At 31.3% G+C, this 22,581-nt stretch overlaps 3 protein-coding genes and 1 non-coding gene across 5 annotated transcripts; 1 reads left to right on the forward strand and 3 right to left on the reverse strand.

Moving 5' to 3' along the window:
• Positions 1 to 1,728: 1,728 nt before the first annotated feature.
• On the reverse strand, positions 1,729 to 5,297 carry LOC114193220 (probable folate-biopterin transporter 6). Of its 2 annotated transcripts, XM_028082939.1 has the most exons (5): positions 5,250 to 5,297; positions 3,659 to 4,401; positions 2,981 to 3,076; positions 2,506 to 2,679; positions 1,729 to 2,377 (listed from the first exon to the last, which is right to left on the reverse strand). In XM_028082939.1, the coding sequence occupies exons 2-5, from the start codon at positions 4,265 to 4,267 to the stop codon at positions 1,784 to 1,786; spliced, it is 1,473 nt and encodes a 490-aa protein (XP_027938740.1). In that variant the 5' UTR covers positions 4,268 to 4,401; positions 5,250 to 5,297; the 3' UTR covers positions 1,729 to 1,783. The 2 variants fall into 2 exon arrangements, with proteins under 2 accessions (XP_027938740.1, XP_027938739.1); XM_028082938.1 differs by lacking the exon at positions 5,250 to 5,297 and having other exon boundaries at positions 3,659 to 4,455.
• A 1,539-nt stretch (positions 5,298 to 6,836) lies between these two features.
• On the reverse strand, positions 6,837 to 10,226 carry LOC114195346 (phospholipid hydroperoxide glutathione peroxidase, chloroplastic-like). The gene is made up of 6 exons (XM_028085774.1): positions 9,857 to 10,226; positions 9,536 to 9,612; positions 9,299 to 9,360; positions 7,891 to 8,009; positions 7,643 to 7,810; positions 6,837 to 7,176 (listed from the first exon to the last, which is right to left on the reverse strand). The coding sequence occupies exons 1-6, from the start codon at positions 10,217 to 10,219 to the stop codon at positions 7,147 to 7,149; spliced, it is 819 nt and encodes a 272-aa protein (XP_027941575.1). The 5' UTR covers positions 10,220 to 10,226; the 3' UTR covers positions 6,837 to 7,146.
• A 7,396-nt stretch (positions 10,227 to 17,622) lies between these two features.
• Positions 17,623 to 22,081, forward strand: LOC114193296 (probable protein phosphatase 2C 60). The gene is made up of 11 exons (XM_028083028.1): positions 17,623 to 17,686; positions 18,410 to 18,531; positions 18,886 to 18,949; positions 19,028 to 19,136; positions 19,780 to 19,936; positions 20,092 to 20,217; positions 20,314 to 20,437; positions 20,830 to 20,906; positions 21,085 to 21,137; positions 21,387 to 21,441; positions 21,651 to 22,081. Exons 1-11 carry the CDS (start codon positions 17,638 to 17,640, stop codon positions 21,789 to 21,791), a joined length of 1,077 nt encoding a protein of 358 aa, XP_027938829.1. The 5' UTR covers positions 17,623 to 17,637; the 3' UTR covers positions 21,792 to 22,081.
• TRNAC-GCA lies at positions 21,513 to 21,584 on the reverse strand. Its single transcript has one exon. It is a non-coding gene; the product is annotated as a tRNA-Cys (tRNA).
• Positions 22,082 to 22,581: the final 500 nt, after the last annotated feature.

The raw sequence follows: 22,581 nt of genomic DNA on the forward strand, positions 1-22,581 counted from the left end.
GATATTAAAAATATAGATAAATCTTCTTTTCTAATGTAGAACTCTTAATATTTTACAAATATATATTTTTGTAATATTTCATGAACAATTACAGAGATGCAAACTATATATATGAATATGAAGTTATGTTATCATTAATGTTCTCTGAAGGATAATCGTATGGAAAAAAAATTAATTCCATATCTTTTTATCCAATAATAATTATTTAGTATAGTAGTCGGGGTGTCACATTATCCATTGTACTCTTGTGTGAGGATACGAGCGGGGATGTTCGTATGTTTCGTGCTCACACTTAAGGCTACTATGAGCGGGGAGGTTCATAGTAGGTGTTCACGCATGTTGGACTACGGGCGGACAGGTTCGTAGAGTTGGACTACCGGCGAGAAGGTCCGTAGAGTTGGACCACGAGTGGGTAGGTTCGTGGGAGCATGATAATCCCTAAAGACCAAGGTGGCCAATGGATCTTTTTCATATGGGTTATGAGATTGGGGTAGAATGTGGGAAGTAATTGATGAATTAAAAATGAATGAGAGGGATTGGGTGAGGGTTAAATCTATTATTTATTTATTGTGTTATTTTCTTTCTCAGCTTACCCCTTCTGTTTGTGTTTGACGATGATCGCGTGACTTATCACGTGGGAGCAAATGTGAACTCAGGTGAGCATGCTGATGCATAGAGACAAAGCAGGGCAGGCTATGGAGGATTTTTCACAATGTTTTAATTAAGGCATTTTGTAATAAACTTTATGATGTTTTCTCTACTATGAACTTATTATAAAGATGGAGTAGTGTAATTGAAGTGCAGCGAGAGAAGTATTAAATTTTCCCGTGCTTGGAAACTTTATATATTATTTTAAATTCCAAAAAAAACTATATGATACATGCTTTATATAATAATATCCACCTAGGACGTTACATTCTCAAACTCCTTGTTGGAAGTCCAGCTGCAATTCTATTTTTTCTAACAATGAAAAATCAAAGTAAATAATTTATTAATGTTGTTGTCGTAGTAGATAATTTCCATGGTTAAATAAAGTAAGCAGATGTTGTTATGAAATATACACCACCATAATTTTCATAGTTAAATAAAGTAAATAAAAGTTGTTAAGAAATATGCACCAACTTTGTTAGTGATAAAAAGATTTGCCCTTAACGTTTACTTGAAGCAAAATAAACAAGTTCTCTATTTTTATTTGTGAATGAATTTTCCTGATGCTAAAATAATGTTGGATACATGTGCTTAAGTGTTAAAATAATTTGAATCCAATAGATCACCCCCAGTTAACCACTAAAATGTGTGCAAAAATATTGGGGGATTCAAATTTTCAATCCATACTATCGAACCTTGTAAAACCTGACATCAGACAGGTTGGGTTGACCTACTGGGTTGGTATTTTTTTTTCGTTTCAGATGCTACAAAAATTTAATAAAAATACTTTTTTTTTTCAGTTTGTTAGTATTTTGTATTCATTTTATCTGATGGGTCAACTTTGCGTAACTGTTTTTGAAAAGACTGTAACATGTATTCAATAATTTGTAAAGATGCCTTCAATCCTCCATTTGAATGCTTACATTGTTGGTGCTAATATCAGTGTACCTAAGAAGAATCTCTCTCTCTCTCTCTCTCTCTCTCTCTCTCTCTCTCTCTCTCTCTCTCTCTCTCTCTCTATATATATATATATATATATATATATATATATATATATATATATATATGCATCTAAGAATCTGTGATTAAGGAATTGCAGTGGTTAAAATGTGTGTATAATTGCAACAAATTTGATCTAAAGTTCAGTCTTTCCATTGATAGGGACAAGTTCCAAATTCTCTTCATCTAGCTCATGAGTTGTGTTATTTTCTGAAACAACAGAAGGAAGCAGTTGGTCATATTGACCTGTTCTAGGGACAAGAAAAACCAAAGCAAGTATTGAAAACCTGAGAATGTCCCTTATGAGAACAGCCAACCAGAGGTTTGTGAAGTCAGTTCTGGTAACGTGGAGAAGACGAAGCAGCAACCCTCCACCCCACCTGGATAAGAGAGCACCCATGCTATCAATGCACATTAACAGAGCAAAAAATGTGCCCTCAATGCCTAAAGGGCACAACTGGGTACTCAGCACCATCATGGGCATCCATCTGATTTTCCCAGTAATTCTTGTAGCACTTTCTTCAATCACAACAAAGAAGTAGTCTGGGATTCCGATGATCAAGTTCCAACGGAGGATGAAGATCAGATCCAGCACACCAGATACCCCATATAGGAGTTGTGCATAGAATACCAGGTCTCTGAATGCGTAGTCTTTGAGACGTTTGTGGTAAATTAAAACCCCTACCAATGATGCCACTGCACCGATTGCATAGATCACCCCTACAAACTCCTGCAATGAATGCAACACAGGGGGGACAGAATTAAGTTATGGTATAAGTTATTTATTACAAGTATGATTTTTTAAGTAGTAATTGGTATAAGTACGTTAAAATACAAATTTATTAACATGAGGGGTACCTGAGAGAACGCAGGGCCAAGTTTTGGATCCGTATACCAATAAAAATGGCCTTCGTGGGTGGTTACATTCAAAGCCAGGGAAAGGAACATGAACAGAGAAGGCTTCCACACTTGAGGATACCTAATTGTCTTCAACATGCTTCTGATAGTGCTTCCTACACTCTCCATCACTGCCTGTGAAATCTTATGTGTCTTGTTAGATAATGTAGGTGACAAACATACAAACGTAGATATTCCAAAATAGGAAAATTAGTAGTTTTTGGTCTATCGTTTCTAAAACAGTGTATCTTGAAATACATAGCAGACTAAGATGGGACGTGTGAAAGAGAAGATAAAGCAATCAAAGTAAGAAAAGGGGCATGAAAGATGAATAAGGAACACAGAATGACAATTTTAAGAGTTAAGGATCAAGATATATTGAAGTAGTGTAAGTTCCTTCTAAGAAAAAGCAGTGTAAGGCAAAAAGTAATGAAACCTGTTTCTTTTCAATATGCGAAGTTCTGTGTTCATAAATCACAAAACCCAGCACAATCGTCAAAGCAGGAGAAAGCGCCAAGAGACCAAGCGACTCCTACAAAATCCAATTAACAGTGTCAATCAATCATCAATGAGTCAACTTTTATAATAATTATTTTTAAAATATATTAATAATAATAATTTTTAATTGGTTTAATATGAAAAAAAGTTATATTTATACTAAATTAATTATGTTATGTTTCTATTCTAGTTCATACAGGGTTAAAACAAATCCACTTTTAATCTTTTAAATTGCTAAAAAAAGTGTCTCGAATTGCACTAAATACGTAAACATTACATTTGAAACAATAAAGTTTTCAAATTGTTTTTAATTGTTGAACAGTACATTTGAAAAACTGAAATTGCATATTTTTTAAAATTTTCAAAAACTATAATAATTGAATCTAAAAGGCCAAAGTCAGAACACTTCAAATTTCAGAAATTAAAAGAAAAAAATACAACATTTCAAATACAAAAAGAATTTAAAAGTTATTTTACTACATATTATTTTGTTAAATATAAGTATAATTTGTAAGTAATTGTTAACCTATTAAGTTCAAACGAAAAACCATGGCACCGTTGAAATCTGGGGAACTGTTCACAGAGTTCATGAAATCTCGAGGTTCTGTGTTCGTACCTGTGGTCCGAGGCGGTGCACGAAGAACCCGCTCGCGAGGTATCCGACGAGGGCGCCGGTGCCGGAGCAGAACCCGCAGAGGCTCTGCAAGTCCGGCGCCAGCTCCCTGACCTCGATGCTGTTCCTCGCAATACACGCATCAATTGTGACATCCGCGATCGCGAGCGACGCCGACACGCCGAGGAAGCACATGAGCGCGGCGGTGGCGGCGAGGTTCCCGGTGAACGCGACAGTGGCGGCGGAGATGGTGCCGATGACACCGGAGATGATGAAGTAGGGTCGGCGGCGGTATCCTCTGATGGGGAAGGCGTCGGTGAGGATTCCCCAAAGAGGTTTGAGAACCCAGGGGATGAAGTAAACACCTACGAAGAGTTGAACGGTGGAGGGTTGAAGCTTCTGCACGTCTTTCCAGTAGTAGTCTGCCACTACCTTGAAGAGTGAGCCCGAGAGCCCTTGCCCTACACCGTAGATGAGGAAGACGCCGATCACGAAGGTAGGGTTTAGCTTTGAGGAGAGCATTTGCAGCCATTGGATTGGTTCTGTTAGAAGAGAGAGAAGGGTTTTGGTTTTGGCTTTGGTGGTGACGGTAACGTCAGTGTTCTCACCCATTGCGTGGTTGTTGGGTGGGTTCAAATGCGTTGGGTTTGTGTTTCATGGATTGATGAGATGCGAGATTTGGATTTGGTTTGACTTCAACACTGCAACAACGTCAACAAGAAGAAGAAGCAGAAGAAGAAGAGGATCTGTGATGTGATTCAGTGTGGAACGGAGCGTTAAATTAAATGACGTGAAGGTTGGGTCAAATTATGCAGCATATTCTCATTTTAATAATAATTTGGTGAAATATATGATTGGAAAAACTAATAAAGATTAGGACATATTTCAATATTCAATACACTGGACGAGATCATTTTTAAAAAAAATTAAACTAAAATAACAATTTAATTGAATTTTGTTTATACAATTAATGTGATGTGTTCAGACTCTTTTCGACAACATGCCATTGACCAAGAAAGATTGAGATGGGTGTTTACTATTAAAATACTGCAAGTTGAATGTCTATGTTACCTTCACAAACACCATGGCCTTTTAAGTTTATTAGAAGGTAATTTCCAGGTTATCTTATGCAATGATAATAAATAAATCTTAAGGTCAATTCCTAGCATGAGTAGGATTACATTTTCCAACCCTAATTTTCAGCTACGAGTAGCTATATGTCGTGGTTTCTAGAGTTTAAAGTAAAGGTAGATTAAAGATTCTAATTCATGACAGTAAAAAGAAACCTTTGACTTCTACAATCAACGCGTGATGTTCAAAGAAGTTTTCCTCTGTAACAAGTATGCAAATAGATCTGATAATCTGTACCGACCAATGTTATGTATTTTTCAATTCCAGCAAACTATATCAAACATATCTTACTTCTATTAATCTACTTCTATTACTATGTTGAATGGGTTAACATTCAGTTACAGATCAACTTTGAAAATTAACATAATATATAGTTAACAGCACCACCAACAAATTCCACCATTCACTTTATTATATAGTTAAACTGGCATAGAGACATAAAACTTTCAAAACAGAAACGAACCTCTTTCTGTTGGATTTACCATCCAGTAGTAACTTCTCCTCGTGCATCCTCCACAACCTTCCTCTTCCAGCATCCTCCACAACCTTCCTCTTCCAGCATCCATAACTATCAGTCAATGGTATTTTGATACTCTGCAATAAATTTTAATTACCTGCAACCTAAAATATAAATATATGGACTTTTCTGTATGCACCCCAGCTATTACTGTTACCACCCCTAATATATCAAACAAAACTTCATATTCCAACCATTACTAACCATGTTAACTGTCTAATTATTTCTGAAATGTATTAAAGGTAATATGTCAAACTGTATATATTTATTACACTATTATTAACTACATTTATTAGCCTACATTTATTATATTAATTCAATTTCTATATATATATATATATATATATATATATATATATATGTATAAGTTCTATACTCTGAATATGAAAATTTCAATAAATATATCCATTTCATTATATATATTATTATATTTTATTGAATTTACTTATATTCAAAATTCAACATATTAACATTACTAAGATCCTATCTGTATTTTGATATTATAAATTCCTTTTAATATTTTATTCAAATTTTAATCAAAATATTACTATATAAAAAAAATATTTCAAACCAATATAATAATTATTACATTCAATATTATAATAATAAAAAATATGAAAACAAACGCAACGACCCGTCTCAAACTAGTTTACTATTAAAATACTGCAAGTTGAAACAGCTGTTCTTGACTGAGAAAGATCAAAATATAGAAGAAAAAAAAAAAGAAAATTCGTATGCATTCCGTTACTATACTATAGGGAAACGTAAGAATGGTAGAATAATGGAAAGATCTGTGAACTAATTCATTGCAATGATTCCAAAATATTTGGTGTATGGATTAGTCCTATTTATGTGATCATTTTTATATAGGAACTTCTTCATTGTTAATTTTTAACTTGTTCATTCATCCATATATTTTTTCTGTCCCACTTTATGGTGTGGTTTTCTTTTTCATGGTATATGCCCCTTTCAGTTTATTCTTCTTTTATTCATCAGAAATTCGAGTGTGTGAAAAGGGAATGGTGTATACAATATTTGTATTGTATACCAGATTAACAAAACCAATCCCCAGATATCAGGGAAAAGAATCTGCCAAAATTATCGGAAATTGGGAAAATTTATTGCAAATAATACAACATCTGTAACACCTGAATACTTTCATTCTATTTGGAGTATGCCAATTTTACAAGATTCTAACTTATTGCATATTTAAGATATTTAAAGACCTTATAATAGAGAAGATATCGACATGTTGATCCTTGCAATAGAGAAAACTTTGTTGGCCCTGAAGAGAATTTTTATCTAAAGCAGTCACAATCAACTTCTAAATGTTTTGTCCTCTCATGAAGCTACTGTCAAATGTTTCAACCGCAAAAACCTCACATGTGATGTGAACCATTTAACAACTTAGTAATTGACTTTGAACTTGACCTGGGAACAATAATTTGCATTTTTCTCTCCGATGACACCAGATGACAATGTATCACCTGCATCCCCCTGTCGCTCTTCAATAATTTTTTTAACGAAAAGAAATAGAGTTGACAAATAATTTATATTTAACCTTCTTTCAAGTTATAATGACAGCATATTACTCGGATAATATAAATGGCCAGAGAATTTTCCCACAAAAAACAGAACGAACAGATACTGATATGAATCATTTTGGGCAAACGAAGTATAATTTCTCTTCACTAAACTGGTAATTTCTTTAGTATGGACACCAAAGTAATTAACATGGCTATATTTATAGCTCATCATCAGTCTTAAGTATTAACTCCTTGTGCAAGATCGCTCGCTTTATGCTCCTACATACAGTTCTTGTTTGTGTTCCGAAATGCAAACCTCATGCAGCAAGTAACCTCTGAATATCCTTCTGAAAAAGTAAATCAGGAAAAAGTTTAATGATACAATCTTTTATATAGCTTCAGTATCCATTCTCAAACATACAAGTGCAACTTCTTATATATACACGTAAAAACAAATATATAGTTTTCTTTTAACTGTAATTCATAATATCTTCAACGGATGCAGCCCATTGTTTAGCAATTAGAAGAAGCTATAAGAAAATCTAATACTAAAACTAACAGTTATAGCCACCAAGTAAAAAACTCTTTTCTGCTGCTCTTGAAAGCCTTGTAGCATTTTTAGTGATACAGAATCATGCCGATTCAAGATGTATAACACAACTCAAAGCCATATGTGATTCATCACATCAAATGAATCATTGGCCTAACAAATCTCATCAAATTGAGCAATTCTAACAACAATGAATAGAAGCTTCACTGCTATAGTAACAATTAGAACCTAGACAGTTCCTTTTAGGTGGAAGCTTAACATACCTCAATTTGGAAAGGTGACGTTGTTGGTGGGTATCTTTCAATAACTTTACCATTTTTATCAACCAAGAATTTCTCAAAATTCCACTTTATAAGATCCCCCAGAAAGCCTCCAGCACTAGATTTCAGAAACTGATACACTGGAGCCGTAAATGGTCCATTGACATCCACCTGTTTTATAGAACTTAATTACTTTGTTTACTTGTACTCTAAACTGTTATGAACTCCTGACTGAAGAAAAATTATCAAACCTTGTCAAAAATCGGAAATTCTGCTTTGTATCGAGTGCAAGCAAACTGCTTAATTTCTTCATTCGATCCAGGTTCCTGCATACCAAATTGATTGCAGGGGAAAGCCAGAACCTCCAAACCTGAAAAGGAGCAGCTTAAGGACACTATAGATGTATGTAGCTGAGAAAAATATTAATTTAAAATTGAAAAGCTTAGAATCATATTCATAAAAACAATAAAATATAAAATTGAATAAAAATCACTTTTTGAATCTACCCATTGGAAGTATTTTAATTTTCCAAAAACAAATCAGCAAAGTTCTTCCAAGTATGAAGAGACCAGAAATTACAAGGCCAACGCTGACTGATGTTCCACCATAGATCAACATTGTCATTCTACCCATTTTAGTAAGAAACTTAAGGTGTGCTTAGTAGACAGAGATAAAAGAATGACAGATCGAAACAAAAATGGAGCAGCTACATTAGGCATTCTAGCATTTTGTAATTTTTTTTCCACATCAACTTGGAATGAAATACAACATACAGTCCAAACAAAACAAAGAAAAGAGAAAAAAAAAGTCACTTTCACCCCCATACCTAATCATTCACCCCAATTTAGAATGAAATGCAATATATAGTCCAAACAAAACATAGGAAAATGAGAACTTATTCATTTTCAATTCCCTACCCAACTCTTCAAATTTCCATCTTTCCTGACATGCACACAAGGTACCCTTAATTTAGCTACAAAGAATGGAGTCTTTATTTCTGGATTCTACCCTTCTACTGCAAGAGATACTTTGATCTTCATCATATGAAGAAGAAGAAAAATAATGCTTAAAATTCTACATAATGTTTGTCATTACTTTCAAAACATATTGTCGAATAAGTAATTCATTAAAACAAGTATCTTTTTCTTTGTCAGCCATAGATGGTTCTCATACTTCATTAAATCCAAAATAACAATCAAAGTGGAACAAACTGCGGCACGAGTTAACAGGTTCTGCAGTATTTTCTATCATAAACAATCCATTAAACAGGGAAAAACAGCAAGATAGTTTGTCAGCAGACTTTGCATAATGTATCACACAGGGAAGTCAATATGCATTGTAAAACCATAATCAAATTTTAATGACCATATCAATAGAACTGCGTAGGAGAATAGAGTTAACATGTGATAAACAGACCCTAGCTAGTAAACTTCATTTACATCAGTATTCAAATTAAAGGTACCAAAAAATTGTGCCCGAAGTCACAAAGGAGGGACACACTTCTCTCCTAGTTTTATACAGTACCCAACAAAAATAGAATGATTTGCACAAGTAGATAGATTCATACCCAAGAAGATACATTAGCAAACACCAAGTAAAACATGACCAACTGTCATTCTCAGAAATATAACAAATAACAATCATCTTGTCGAAACATACCTTGATCCTTATACTTTTCATACAAACGAGACAGCTCCGAGTAATTCGATGACGTCAAACCACTGCCATAGGAAGGGAATTTATTAAACGATATCATAAGAGACAACAAAGTTTGACACAACTGTGGCTATAACCAATTTGGTTATAGGAAATTGTAAGAAAAACTAATGAGGAAAACTAAGGCTTCATCAGACATATTGAGCAACATATCTTCCTTGAAGAATGCATAACTCATACCATCGTGAAGCAACATTGACAATCAATAGAACCTTCCCCTTAAATTTGTTGAGAGGGACATCCTTTCTGTCAATATCCTGCATCATAAAATATAGTATAAATATAATATATATACCCTGAGCACATAACAAGTAAAAATAATAAAATATAAAACCTCTCTTATCTAAATCTCAGAAAGGTATCCCCATCCAGTAAAACTATCCATAAAAATTAAAAAAAAAAAAAAAATTATGAGCACCCCACTTCTCAAATTCAATTTCCAAGTTCGACCCAATTCTTTTCAAGAAAAAGGGTTGCGGAAATTGAAATTAAACACGGTACCTTGACAGTAAAATCATAAATGGTCTTTTCTGTGGCAGCTCTTGCATGAACTGAGAAAGACCTAGGCTTTATGAAGAGCCTGGGAAAAGTTGATGAGGTTTGTAGGGAAAGGGAAGGATGAAAAAAGGTTGAGTTGGAGGAAGCAAAGGAGGATTTGATGAAAGGAAAAGAGGGTGTTCTGGCATGGTTGAAATCATGGATGGGTGTGAAGAAGGTGGTGGAGAAAGCCATGGATGACATTTTTGGTGGTTGGGAACTCAAGAGATTTCTCAAGTTTGGTCCTTTCTTTAATTGGAATATGGGAAATATCTTGTGTTTCAGAGAATCGAGATTTCTGTAGATTGGGAAGTTACACATAAACATTCTCAAAGGAAAAAAAAAAATAACAGTATGTTCTAAAATTGAAACACACATGATAACTATTTGAATTTCTTAATTTAGATTTTATTTTATTTTCGAAAGTATATTTTTATGTCATTATATTAAGAATTACTACTAAGGGAAACTTTTGCAGTTCTAGAAACACATCTTAAATGTTATAATTGTACAAATTCTAAAGTCATTCATACATTTATGTGAAAAACATACATCTTGGAGAACTAAATTCTATTCTGATATTTTCAATTTAATTTTGAAAATTTTAAAAAAAGATATAATTTTGTGATACTATCCACCTTTCGGAAGAGCTAGATTCTCAGCATGTAAATAATAAACAAGTCTAAATTGGAACTTAAAGAGGAAATAAATTTAATTGACTAATGGTTTTAAATTAGTATATTTTGAGAAAAAAAAATATAAAGATAAAAATAAAATTAAGTTAAACTAAATGATTATTTATCATTGAAAACAATAATTAACACTGTTGACAGTTTTACAATTTAACATTAATCATCTAAAATTAATATATATATATATATATATATATATATATATAATTGTTTTACTTAGCAGATAATAAGTTTTAATTCATAATAAAAAAATTATCAAATCAATTAGTTAAATAAACATGAATATCGTTTGTGGTTATTAAATACTAAAAAGAGATAGATATTGGCTTAAATATTAGACATGTTATATACATCTGCTTATAAAAAAAAATAGAGCTTGTAATTTATTTTTTATATCTTAAATATTAAATTATTATAATAAAAATCAGCATATCATAACCTTTTCTTCCATTAAATTGGATCTATATCGAAACAGTGGCCACTTATAATTTATTTTTTAATCAAGTAATACACTTAACATTCGTTACAAAAAAATATAATGACATATGATTTTATCAAAATACTATTTAATTTTCACAAACAAACAATTGAATAGTAATTTTGAATTGATAAAACATGAAATTCAACCTAATTCTGTTTTTTTATGGCCTCTACACACCTCTTTTCGTCTTTTTTCTTTTGTATGTCCTACTTTTCTCTTTATCTAAATGTGAAAACGTTAGGATAATGAAGTTGTTATTATGTGTGAGGTGTAATGCAGGTGGAAGATTTGGAACCTCAAGTCTAGATTTGGAACACTTGTTTTCATCACTCACCACACACTCTTCTTTCTCTTCATTTCTTCTCTTAAGTCCTTATCCTTCACTCTTATAAACAAATATTATTTTCTTACCTATCTTCAACTTACTATTATTTTAAGGACAATAATATTTTAAATACTAAATTTTAATAACTTTCTCTTACAAATATGAAATATCATCTCTTAAGTGATTTTAAAATATTGAGAAATAGAAAATAAAAAAATAAAAATCAATTAAAAAATGACACCTAAGTTATAAGAAAAAGTTGTCAAAATTTAGTAGTCAAAAAATCATTTTTCTTCTTGTCTAAACACATTTTTTCTATTTTTATTCTTTTTACAAGTTTACTCTCCCCATTTAAAAATAAAATAAAGACATCTGGCTTTCTTACTAAAAAAAATCAACGATCATGTTTATATTTATGTGTTTATAGCAATTTTTAAAGAACTTTAATAAATTTTTATTGGGCTTATTTATTTGTGTACCCTACTATTACTAATTGTACCCCTACGGTAAGATTAAAAAACCTAAAATATCCTCTTTTACTCCATCATTTCATCATCACCGCGTTGTTGCTGCTTTATCGTTATTATTGCGTATTTAGGAAGGATAGAGAGAGCTAATTTTGAAAAAAAAATCAATTTTGAAAAAGATTATATATATTCTGAAAATTTAATTTCAAAAAAATATTATATATTTTAAAAAAAATTGTTCCAGAATATATTATATGTTCTGGAAATTCTATTTCAAAAATATTGTTCAAGAATCGTATTTCAAAAAATAATAAAAATTGTTTCAAAATATTTGTATAATATAATAGAAGTCAATTTTACAAATTGAAAAATAATCGTTTTGAAAACTATAAAAATATAAATAGAAATTATGGGCTGCAAGAAGAAAAACCTGAGGTAAAATATGGTATGAGTTTTCAAACTCTTTTCATCCATCGCAAATTATCTCATATTTTCGTAGTTAAAAATAAGATAAATATTCATATATTATGAGTGGTAGCTTTCCTTGCAAATATAATATTTTAATAAATTTAGCCAAATGACACATTTTCATTTTTAGTTTTATTAAATAATACATATTATGATTTTAAATTTAACGTTCACAAGAATATGAACGCAGAGATCTTAATAGTTAATGGAAAGAGACCTAAGGTTAGAATTAATTAACTATTAAATGTTTGAAAATTTTGAATAGTATAATTAAATATAAACACTGAACATATTTAATAACTCAAGGAGGCTAAGGTGCACCTACTATATCATAGGTTTTCCACTATTATTCTAAAATCGTATAATTTTATTATACATAAAAAAATTTCCCTTTTTCTTTTCTTTTTCCTTTTTCCTTTTTCTAACACGTGATTTATAAGACACCATCTCTATGGATTCTTCCATGATCTTTGGTAATGCCTACGTAAAAACAATATACTACTCTACGTGTTTATAAGGAAAAAAAAAATGCACCTTAAAGTGTAGTTTAAGAGGACTTTAATCCGATGCAATTAATTGTGATTTTATGGTAATCTTTAATTACTAATTATAGTCACATTAACCCCAAAAATATTATGTAAAAACGTGTAATATGTCCAAACATAAATTTGCATAAATTGACTTACTCACATTAACGTATGTTTGGAAAAGTATGAATTTCAGGACAAGTTAACATTATCATATCAACAATTTATTTAGCATGCTTATATTTTTAATGTGTCATGTTAGTCACATGTTAAATAAGTAATAAAATAAATAAAATAAAAATTAAATATATTATTAGAAGGACAAAATAACAAAAAATGAATTTACAAATTTAATAAATAGCATCGAAAAAGGTTAAAATAACTATTTACAAAAATCGTACAGATTTATTGTATTTTATATAAACAAATTGATTTGAAAAATATTTAAAAATGAACAATTCATGTGAGTTGACGATTTTGATATCAAAGTCGTCATAGGCTATACAACTTACCTATTTTTGTAATATATATATATATATATGTGTGTGTGTGTAAAATGCAATCAAGTCTACACCATTTTAATAATAAACTCTTAAGAGATTAAAAGAATAAAAAAAATTCAATAAGTAACAATTTAAAGTTAGAACTCCATTCTTTTACTATGTGACAAAAAGTCACTACTCACACATAAACAACAATCCAAAATCTCAACCTTGTACACCACATCCAACTTTTTTGTTCCACCATAACAGTAGTATAGTGCATTATCTTCCATACGAGTTAATAAAAACACAATGTGACAAAAACCTAAAAATGTAGTTTGTGGTTTCTATTTTATGGACCACTACTTAGTGAAAGTTATCCCATGTAAATGTGGGCCTATGCAAGCTCATTGTTTTTCATGAGGGGCTTCTCCCTGCACCCCCAAACCTTCTCTTGTATCCCCAATAATTACTTTTTTGACCCTCTGTTTTCTTGACTCCCAAACCAACTCCACCGCCTCCTTCTCCTCCCGCTTCTCCTTCTCTATCCTCTCCTCTCCCTCCTGCCCCTTCGACGAAGGTCTCGCCTTTCTCATCGCCTCCTCCACCCACTTCTCTGCCCTCTCCATGGGCCTCCCCCAACCCTCCCCCAGCTCAACCTCCTTCGTCGTCGAGTTCGACACTACCTTTGACCCCTCCCTCAGCGACATTAACGACAACCACGTTTTTAATTTTAATTTTTTTTCTAGAAACGAATTTCGGAATTCGTTTCATACTTTTCTGAACCGGATTCTGATATCCGTTTCACAAATTTTAATTTTTTTGTGAAACGAAATTCAGAATCCGTTTCAGAAAAGTATGAAACAGATTCTAAAATCCGTTTCACAAATTTTAATTTTGTTTTTGTGAAACGGATTTCGAAATCCGTTTCATACATTTCTGAAATGGATTCCGAAATCCGTTTCACAAATTTTATTTTATTTTCTAGAAACGGATTTCGGAATCCGTTTCATACTTTTCTGAAACGGATTCCGAAATCCGTTTCATAAATTTTAATTTTTTTTTCTAAAAACGAATTTTGAAATCCGTTTCATACTTTTCTGAAATGGATTCTAAAATCCGTTTCATAAAAAAACATGAAAATTTATGAAACGAAATCATACTTTTGATTAAGGTCAAAAAGGTTTTTTCAAAATTCGTTTTTTCTAAAAACGAATTTTGAAATCCGTTTCATACTTTTCTGAAATAGATTCTAAAATCCGTTTCATAAAAAAACATGAAAATTTATGAAACGAAATCATACTTTTAATTAAGGTCAAAAAGGTAATTATTGAACATACAGGAGAAAGTTTGGAGGTGCAGGGAGAAGCCCCTTTTCATGAAGGTTTGTCACAATCATTGAACCCAATTAGCATGTTTATTGTTTTGCAGAGACATTCAATGAGTTTTTACTTTTTACACTTTATATTTGTTTCTTCCACCCTCTTTCGGTAATAAGGATAATCAATAGACATTCATCTTTGAAATTTTTATATTTTTCAAAAATTTATTATCCGGAATAACATTCCCAATAGAAATATTTTTTGAAACGAGGATTTCAAAATACATTCAGAATGTAAAATCTAAAGTTAATTTTTGACTGTTTATTTATTCTAAAATATTTTATAATAAAAATTATCATTATAAAATAAAATGTTTATAACAACAAGTTAAATTTTTCTTTTCAAAACTATAAAACTGATAAATTTTTGATTTAGTTTATGGATAAGCTTTGAAATGAGCAAAATGAAGTTGGAGGATATAATGAAGATGTTGCTTTAGTGAATGTTGCGTAGTTTCTCATTGATGTAATAACTTGGACATCTTGTTTTGGATTGTTGTTCGTTGATGAATTTTTTAAATTTATATTTTAGTACCTTTAAGTAAAACATTAAACTTAAAAAATATATGTTTTGAATTGCATGTACTTACAAAAATCAAGCAACACATTATTTTTCTCTAAAACTTTAAAAAATCATTCATTGATCCAAAAAATCATGAGAGGCTAAAAAAATAATTATTCTCTAATCAAAATCTTTGAAAGTCCTCAATTCAAGCATAAATGACCCCATAAACTCAGTATAAATAGAAGTATGTACTCCTATAAAAAGTTTAAAAACTACCCACATATTCATCTTAAGCCAATTTTTAAATGAAACTAGTCATATTATGTCCATAAATGAAATCACCATACCTTCTCTAGTTTGAATATTGACACATTTCAACACCTAAAAGTCATAGACAATATTACTCATATGATTTTTAGATTTATTTATAATCATACGTACTAACTCAATAAAATTTTATAAACTGAACAACCAAATTCAAATAAGAAAACTACAAATCCTAAAAAGCTTTCCTTAACCATGTAGCAATAAAACAATGAAAGAAAACATGTGATAAACATTCAACATTATTAGTACACAAATAACAAATAAAACATAAAATTACTCATTTTTTTAACTTCCAAACAAATAAATAAAATACAATACAACAACTTCTAAAAAACCAAAGTTTTAACAGGTAATACTTCATCCAATCAAATCAAATTTCTCTAATCCTCACGTTTTAAACCAAAAGAGTAAATTGTTTTTACAACTTAAAAAAAAAAACTAATATCACCGAAAATTCAATTCTACAAGTCCTTGTCTTCATTAACCATGAAAGAAAAAAAAAAGTTCACATTAACCATTATGCAGTTATTTCATTCAAACACTCATTCTATTCATTATGCAATTCAACTTTTACTTTCTTTTATTTATTAACTTTTCTTATTTTCAAACCAATCAAAACCTATACCAAACCCCACCATTCATTAAACCATATACTAGTTACACCACCCATTTACGCTACATTAAACAAATCAAAGATTAAACATAATACAAATTTAATTACCATCTTTAAATTATCTCACACAGTTAACACACCGAAAACATGACGTTACAATTATTCATATTAATTTGTATTAAAACTGAACAACAACAATAAGATCGTGAAGTCATTTATCTTTAGTACATTTTGAGAAATATATACGACTTTTAGGTAACGTGAAATTATTTCCGAAACATTAATTTAGATGAAAATTGTTTCTCAATCCAAAAACCAATTTTAAAAATTATAACCCCATTAAAAAGTATTATACATAAATCTATTAAATTTGAGTCAGCATGGTGGTCATGCATTTATTCAATACTAGCAAAGAAAAGAAATGATTTTTACTCGGAAAATGATTAAAAATTGTGATGGATGTTATGGTGAAGACTTTGACTTAGAGAAGTCTTTGTCCTTCATTAACAACAATGACACCATATCAACTACTCATACCACACATCCTTTACTATGCTACCCACAATTTTCAATTTTCAATTTTCTTATGTTTATTTCAAATTCTATTCTTCACTTCTGCATTATCTCTATCTTTCTCCACCCATTAAAATATCTATTATCTTTCTCTCTGCATAATAAATATATTTACATATTGTTACGTGTCACTGTCTTGTGCAGATTTTTTTTCCTCGTCAAAAACTTCTTTCTAAATTCTGCAGCAATTATTAATTTCATTGAAATGAAGGTTACTTTGTCTGATCTTGACTGTGTGAGTCTGTTTTTAAGGAAAACAAAATAAGACCAAAACAACAGAGACACCAAAACTCTTTTACTTACAATTTTACTTTTTAATATATGTCTTTAATTTATAATATATCAATCAACTCTTTTTTTTTCGGTGAAATTTCTGTTTCAGTCACATTCTATTATCTGCATAAAATATTAACCAAGAGATTTGAGTAAATTGGTTGAGACATTTTCTAAAAGCATGCATGATGAAATATTTTTCTTCGAACATATGTTTAGCCTGTAAGAATACATTGAAATTGTGTAAAAATTGTTCGGTGGATGAACAGTGTCTGACAAATTCAGAGGCTCTAAACCAGAATAAACAAATATCGATCTTTGCCACAAAGTCTTTTTTCTTTTTCTTTTTCTTTTCTTTCTTTATAATAGTAGCGGTAGTAATTGTTCTTGTTTCTGTGTTCTCTTCTTCACTCTCTTTCCTTTACCTTTCTGTCTAAACTCCAAACTCAACACTTCACTCTCTTCATATACTTCTGACCTGTTAGTAGCACTCTTCAATCTTCCCATTATTACTTTGTTCATACTTCTCAGAAAAAGGAAGAAAGAATTAAAAGTAAAGTCTTATGAACTGTTGCTCATTAGATATATAGATATATATTTTTTTAACTTTCAAGTTAGAAAAGACAGAATTATGAGTTGTGAACTGTTACTGTTAATTTATTGTTCATATTATCATCTGGGTATTCCTTGATTATGGATTCTACCCTCTATTGCTCTCTGATTATTGCTTCTTTGCTTTTCTCTTAACTGTTGATTAATCTTGATCTTCATTACTTTTTGTACATTTTCTCAACACAACTAAGACTTCAAGAATTTCCAATTTTTCTTGTGATCATCTTTCCATATTAAGCACTAGTTCTTGTCTATTCAGCTTTCATTACTTATAGCTTGAATTCTGTTTGCTCTGTCTCCATATATTTTATTTTGGGTTGAAATTTTCTGTTCCTTCTTGTGTTGGATGGCTTTAGTTTTAGATCATTCTGTATTCTGTATTCAGTGTCAGTTTTCTTTTTCTAACCCTGCGACTGAGAAAAGGGTAAAAAGAAAAAAGCAGTTTTTATGACCCTTTCGTTGACTGGAGTCTTCTTCTTAGTTCCTCTTCCATGCTTGAAAATCATTCCTTCATCATTATCTTTCTTCTGCCATGTACTAGAATTGCAAAAGTTATGCTTCACACTGTTCTCCCCACTGAAGTGTCTTTCAGTTGAAATTTTCTTTCACTCTTTCTACTTTCCTCTTTGGAAACAGCTCATTCTTAATTTTTAATGTAGACATTAGATTTTTAATGTAAGAGTTATTGTAGAATGATATCCAAATTTGTTTTCAATGTTTTATTTTGGTGTTGTTTTCTTTAATTTTTCATGCTTGAAGAAATAAAACTAATGCTTATTTGTTTTGATCAGAAAGAATGGGGACAAATCTCAGCACTCCCAAAACTGAAAAGTCTTCCGATGATGGAGAAAATGATCATCTTAGATATGGTTTATCATCAATGCAAGGCTGGCGTGCATCAATGGAAGATGCAGTGAGTTTTCGCTGGAAAAGTTGATACTTAGTTTGTTAAATTGATAATCTTGTCAGTGAGAAATACTGAATTTTGTCTGCACAAAAAAAGATCTTCATTAGAATGTTCAGTTTTCAACAAATTTGAGGTTGTTGGGGATTAGAAAAGATGCAATTTTATCTTCTGTCTCATGTTTTAAGGACAATGAGATTTTGGTCTGGTCAATTATGTTTTCTGGAATGAATGTATATACCATTAATTATGCTTTTAATATTGTAGTTTGCAACTTGCTTTGATTTATCTTTGTTGCATAGATTGCTTTAGTTGAACATTACTCAGCTGTTTAAGTTTCTTCATTCTCTTTTCTTCTGCTAGCATGCTGCACATCTTGATCTGGATGAATCCACTTCCTTTTTTGGAGTTTATGATGGTCATGGAGGTAAAGACTTGAACAAAATGTCTTATTTTGGAATCAGAAATATGTTATGGATGCTGAATTAAGCCCAAAATTTTCCAGGTAAAGTGGTTGCCAAGTTTTGTGCTAAGTATCTTCACCAACAGGTGGTCAAGAGTGAAGCATACACAGCTGGAGATATAGGAACCTCTCTTCGGGAATCATTTTTCAGGTTAGAGGAAAAAGAGTGAACTTCATTTCTAATTACTGAAAGTGATTCTTCTGAATATAGAGACTGATGCTGGTTTTATATTTTCACTGTATAGTATAACATACGTTCAATTTACTGCATTTCATTAAAATTATAGAAGTGAAGATCACATATGAAGTATGCATTAAAATTTGGGATTAAATATGTTTTTAATCCCAATTTCGTCCATGTCCTAAAATTTGATACATTTTGGTTCCCAAACATTAAAAATGAATGGATATAATCCTGTTACCCAACTGTTTTAAATTTTTTTGACGTGTCAAATACGTTTTAGGATGACCTTTTTGAGTTGTTTATACCCTTTTGATAGGTTACAACTCAAATGTTAGCCTGAAAACACCATTTTAACAAGTCCACAAAATTAATGTCACTAGGTTAAAAAATTATATCCATTCATTTTTAAAGTTTGGGGACCAAAATATAACATAACAGATTCTAATTTCAGATCCAAGTTCAGGGACTAAAGCCCTATATAGGCAAAAAAGATGTGTTCAGTGGTTCCATGTGCATTCATTGTTTTCTTCTAATCCTGCAACAAAAACACCAAAATAAAATGAAATTAAACAAAATGAGTAATGAAATAGCATTTTTGTAATAATTGCAGGATGGATGAGATGATGCGAGGTCAAAGGGGCTGGAGGGAATTGGCAAGTTTGGGTGATAAGATAAACAAGTTCAATGGTAAGATAGAAGGATTGATTTGGTCTCCAAGAAGCAGAGAATATAAGAAGGCTCAAGAGGATAGTTGGGCCTTTGAGGAGGTAGGTATGACATTTTGAAGGTCCTTTGAGTGTTGTTTCTCCAAGTGTGTTGGTTTTGTGTGTGTGCTAAATTATAATTTCTCTGCACCTCCATTTTTCTTTTGTGGTGTCTCTTTTTGTTGCATTCAGTAATATGTCTTATGTATTGTGAGCAGGGTCCTCATTCTAATTTTGGTGGACCAACTTCAGGAAGCACTGCGTGTGTTGCAGTTATAAGAAACAACCAACTTTTTGTAGCAAATGCTGGTGATTCACGTTGTGTAATATGTAGGAAGGGTCAGGTAACATCAAGATGGAAATTCTCATCTTCAAAATAACACAGATTTCGTCTACAATTATTACAAAAATTTTCTGACTATTGTTCGGTTTATGTGCAGGCGTATGATTTGTCAATAGATCATAAACCTGATCTTGATTCTGAGAAGGATAGAATCATAAAAGCTGGTGGTTTTATTCATGCAGGAAGAGTTAATGGGAGTTTAAGCCTTGCAAGAGCTATAGGTACTTTACCTACTACCAAGTGAACTCTTATAAATGTTTATTTAAGTTTCTTCCAATTTTAGTTTGTAAGGATAGATTTGCACCCACTTTATATTGTAAATTTGTCTTATCTCTAATCAATGTTAGATTCTAACACACTCAACAAAAACCTAACAAATAACAAATTTCGTTAGGATAGACTTTAACACATGGCTTTGATATCATACTAAGAACTGGACTTTAAGTCTAACTCAACCTTACAAACCTGCTTGTAAGATGAGGTTTGCACCTGTTTTATACTACAAATTAGTCTTATCTCTAGTGAATGTAGGATTACGACAGGGTTTTTGGTAATGGTGTATATTAGTCATGGTTTATATGGTTCCCATTCATTATGCTTCAATATTCTGCAGGTGACATGGAGTTTAAGCAGAATAGATTCCTTCCTGCTGAAAAACAAATGGTGACAGCCAATCCAGACATAAATACTGTAAGTTTGTTCATGTGTGATACATTAAATCGATTAACTCTACCACAGTTTCATGATTGCAACATGGAAGAACCAAAAATGAAATGCTTGGATAAAACTTAAGATTCCAAGTATTTACTACCATCTTAAGTTTTCAACTTTTGACTCAGTATTAATCATTTTTTACATTTTATCACAGATTGAACTTTGTGATGAAGATGAATTTATAGTGCTTGCCTGTGATGGCATATGGTATGCTTCTTATTCTATTATCCTTTTCTGTCTCTGTCCCCGTTTCAGTTCTGAATGTTCTCTATTATTTATATGGGGGAAAATTATATGTTCTTCAGAATTTATAGTTCTTGATCAATCTCTACATCACACTTAAATCGAGTTTATAATTCAAAAACTCAATTATGTGTGACGTTAAGATTAGCCAAGACAATAATAAACATATGGTGGTCCGAACCATGTAATAATTTTTGGCTCCTGTTGCTTCAGGGATTGCTTGTCAAGCCAACAATTGGTTGATTTCGTACGCCAACAACTTCTCATTGTGAGTTTCCTGTCATGGATATTAATTGTTGTTTATACCTGTTATTAAACAAAAATTTAGAAAAGAAATAAAGGGCCCAACCGGGTTCGAACCGGTGACCTCTTGATCTGCAGTCAAATGCTCTACCACTGAGCTATGGACCCTTCATTGACACCTATTGTTCTGGTGTTTTAATCATAATATTGACATTACACCATTTCTGTGCACAGGAAACAAAACTTTCTGCAGTTTGTGAAAGAGTGCTGGATCGATGTTTGGCACCAACAATAGCTATTGGTGATGGATGTGATAACATGACCATGATTTTAGTGCAGTTCAAAAAACTGAACCAGTCCAGTGCACCAACATAAGAACAATGATCTTCAAATGAACTAAGAATTGAGAGCACTGAAATTTAGTAGGTTTTGGACAAAAAACCAACACTACACACTTGTACTGTATATATAGTGTGGACTACTCCTTTCTGCTCACTTTAAGTAGCATTCATTTTCAATTTTTTGTGTTTACTTTGCTTACTCCTAGAGTTTGTTTTGCTTCTTCAATAAGCGGCTCCAAATGTTATATATCTCACTAAATGATCTTATGAGAATGTTTTGCTACTGATTCTGAAATTGACTTATGGATTTGTTTTACCATTAAAGAAAGAGGGGTTGCATCGCTCCTTTTTTAAAATTTACAAAATATCATTAAAATGCATTTGTATTTAGGAATATAAACAAATTGAGATAAAGATAGCATTTTTAATGCAGAAGTAAAAGAGTAAGACTTCATTAAAAACTTCTCATTAGAACTGGCCTTTTCATTTCTAGTACTTTAAATTGTGTGAATCCAAAGTCAAAAATGATTTGTAAAGTGTGTACAGTTGGAAAGTAAAAAGTTGACTTTCAAAAGTTGAAAAGAGTTAATAAAAAATAGGTTTCAAATTGCACAATTTGTAATTTATTTATACTATGTTAATCGAGGATATTTACTATTTGGAAGAATGAGACACGAATGATTTGGAATGATTTGAAAATGATTGAGGTGTTTATTTGTAAGAATTTAAAAGAAAGAAAAATGAAAGAATTGAGGGATTTCATAATTTTTCCATTCTTTTTTATATGTAAAGATTTGAAAGTGATCTGTATAAGATTATCGTAA

This window comes from Vigna unguiculata, chromosome 8, assembly GCF_004118075.2.
Source record: "Vigna unguiculata cultivar IT97K-499-35 chromosome 8, ASM411807v1, whole genome shotgun sequence".
Classification (NCBI taxonomy): Eukaryota; Viridiplantae; Streptophyta; class Magnoliopsida; order Fabales; family Fabaceae; genus Vigna; species Vigna unguiculata.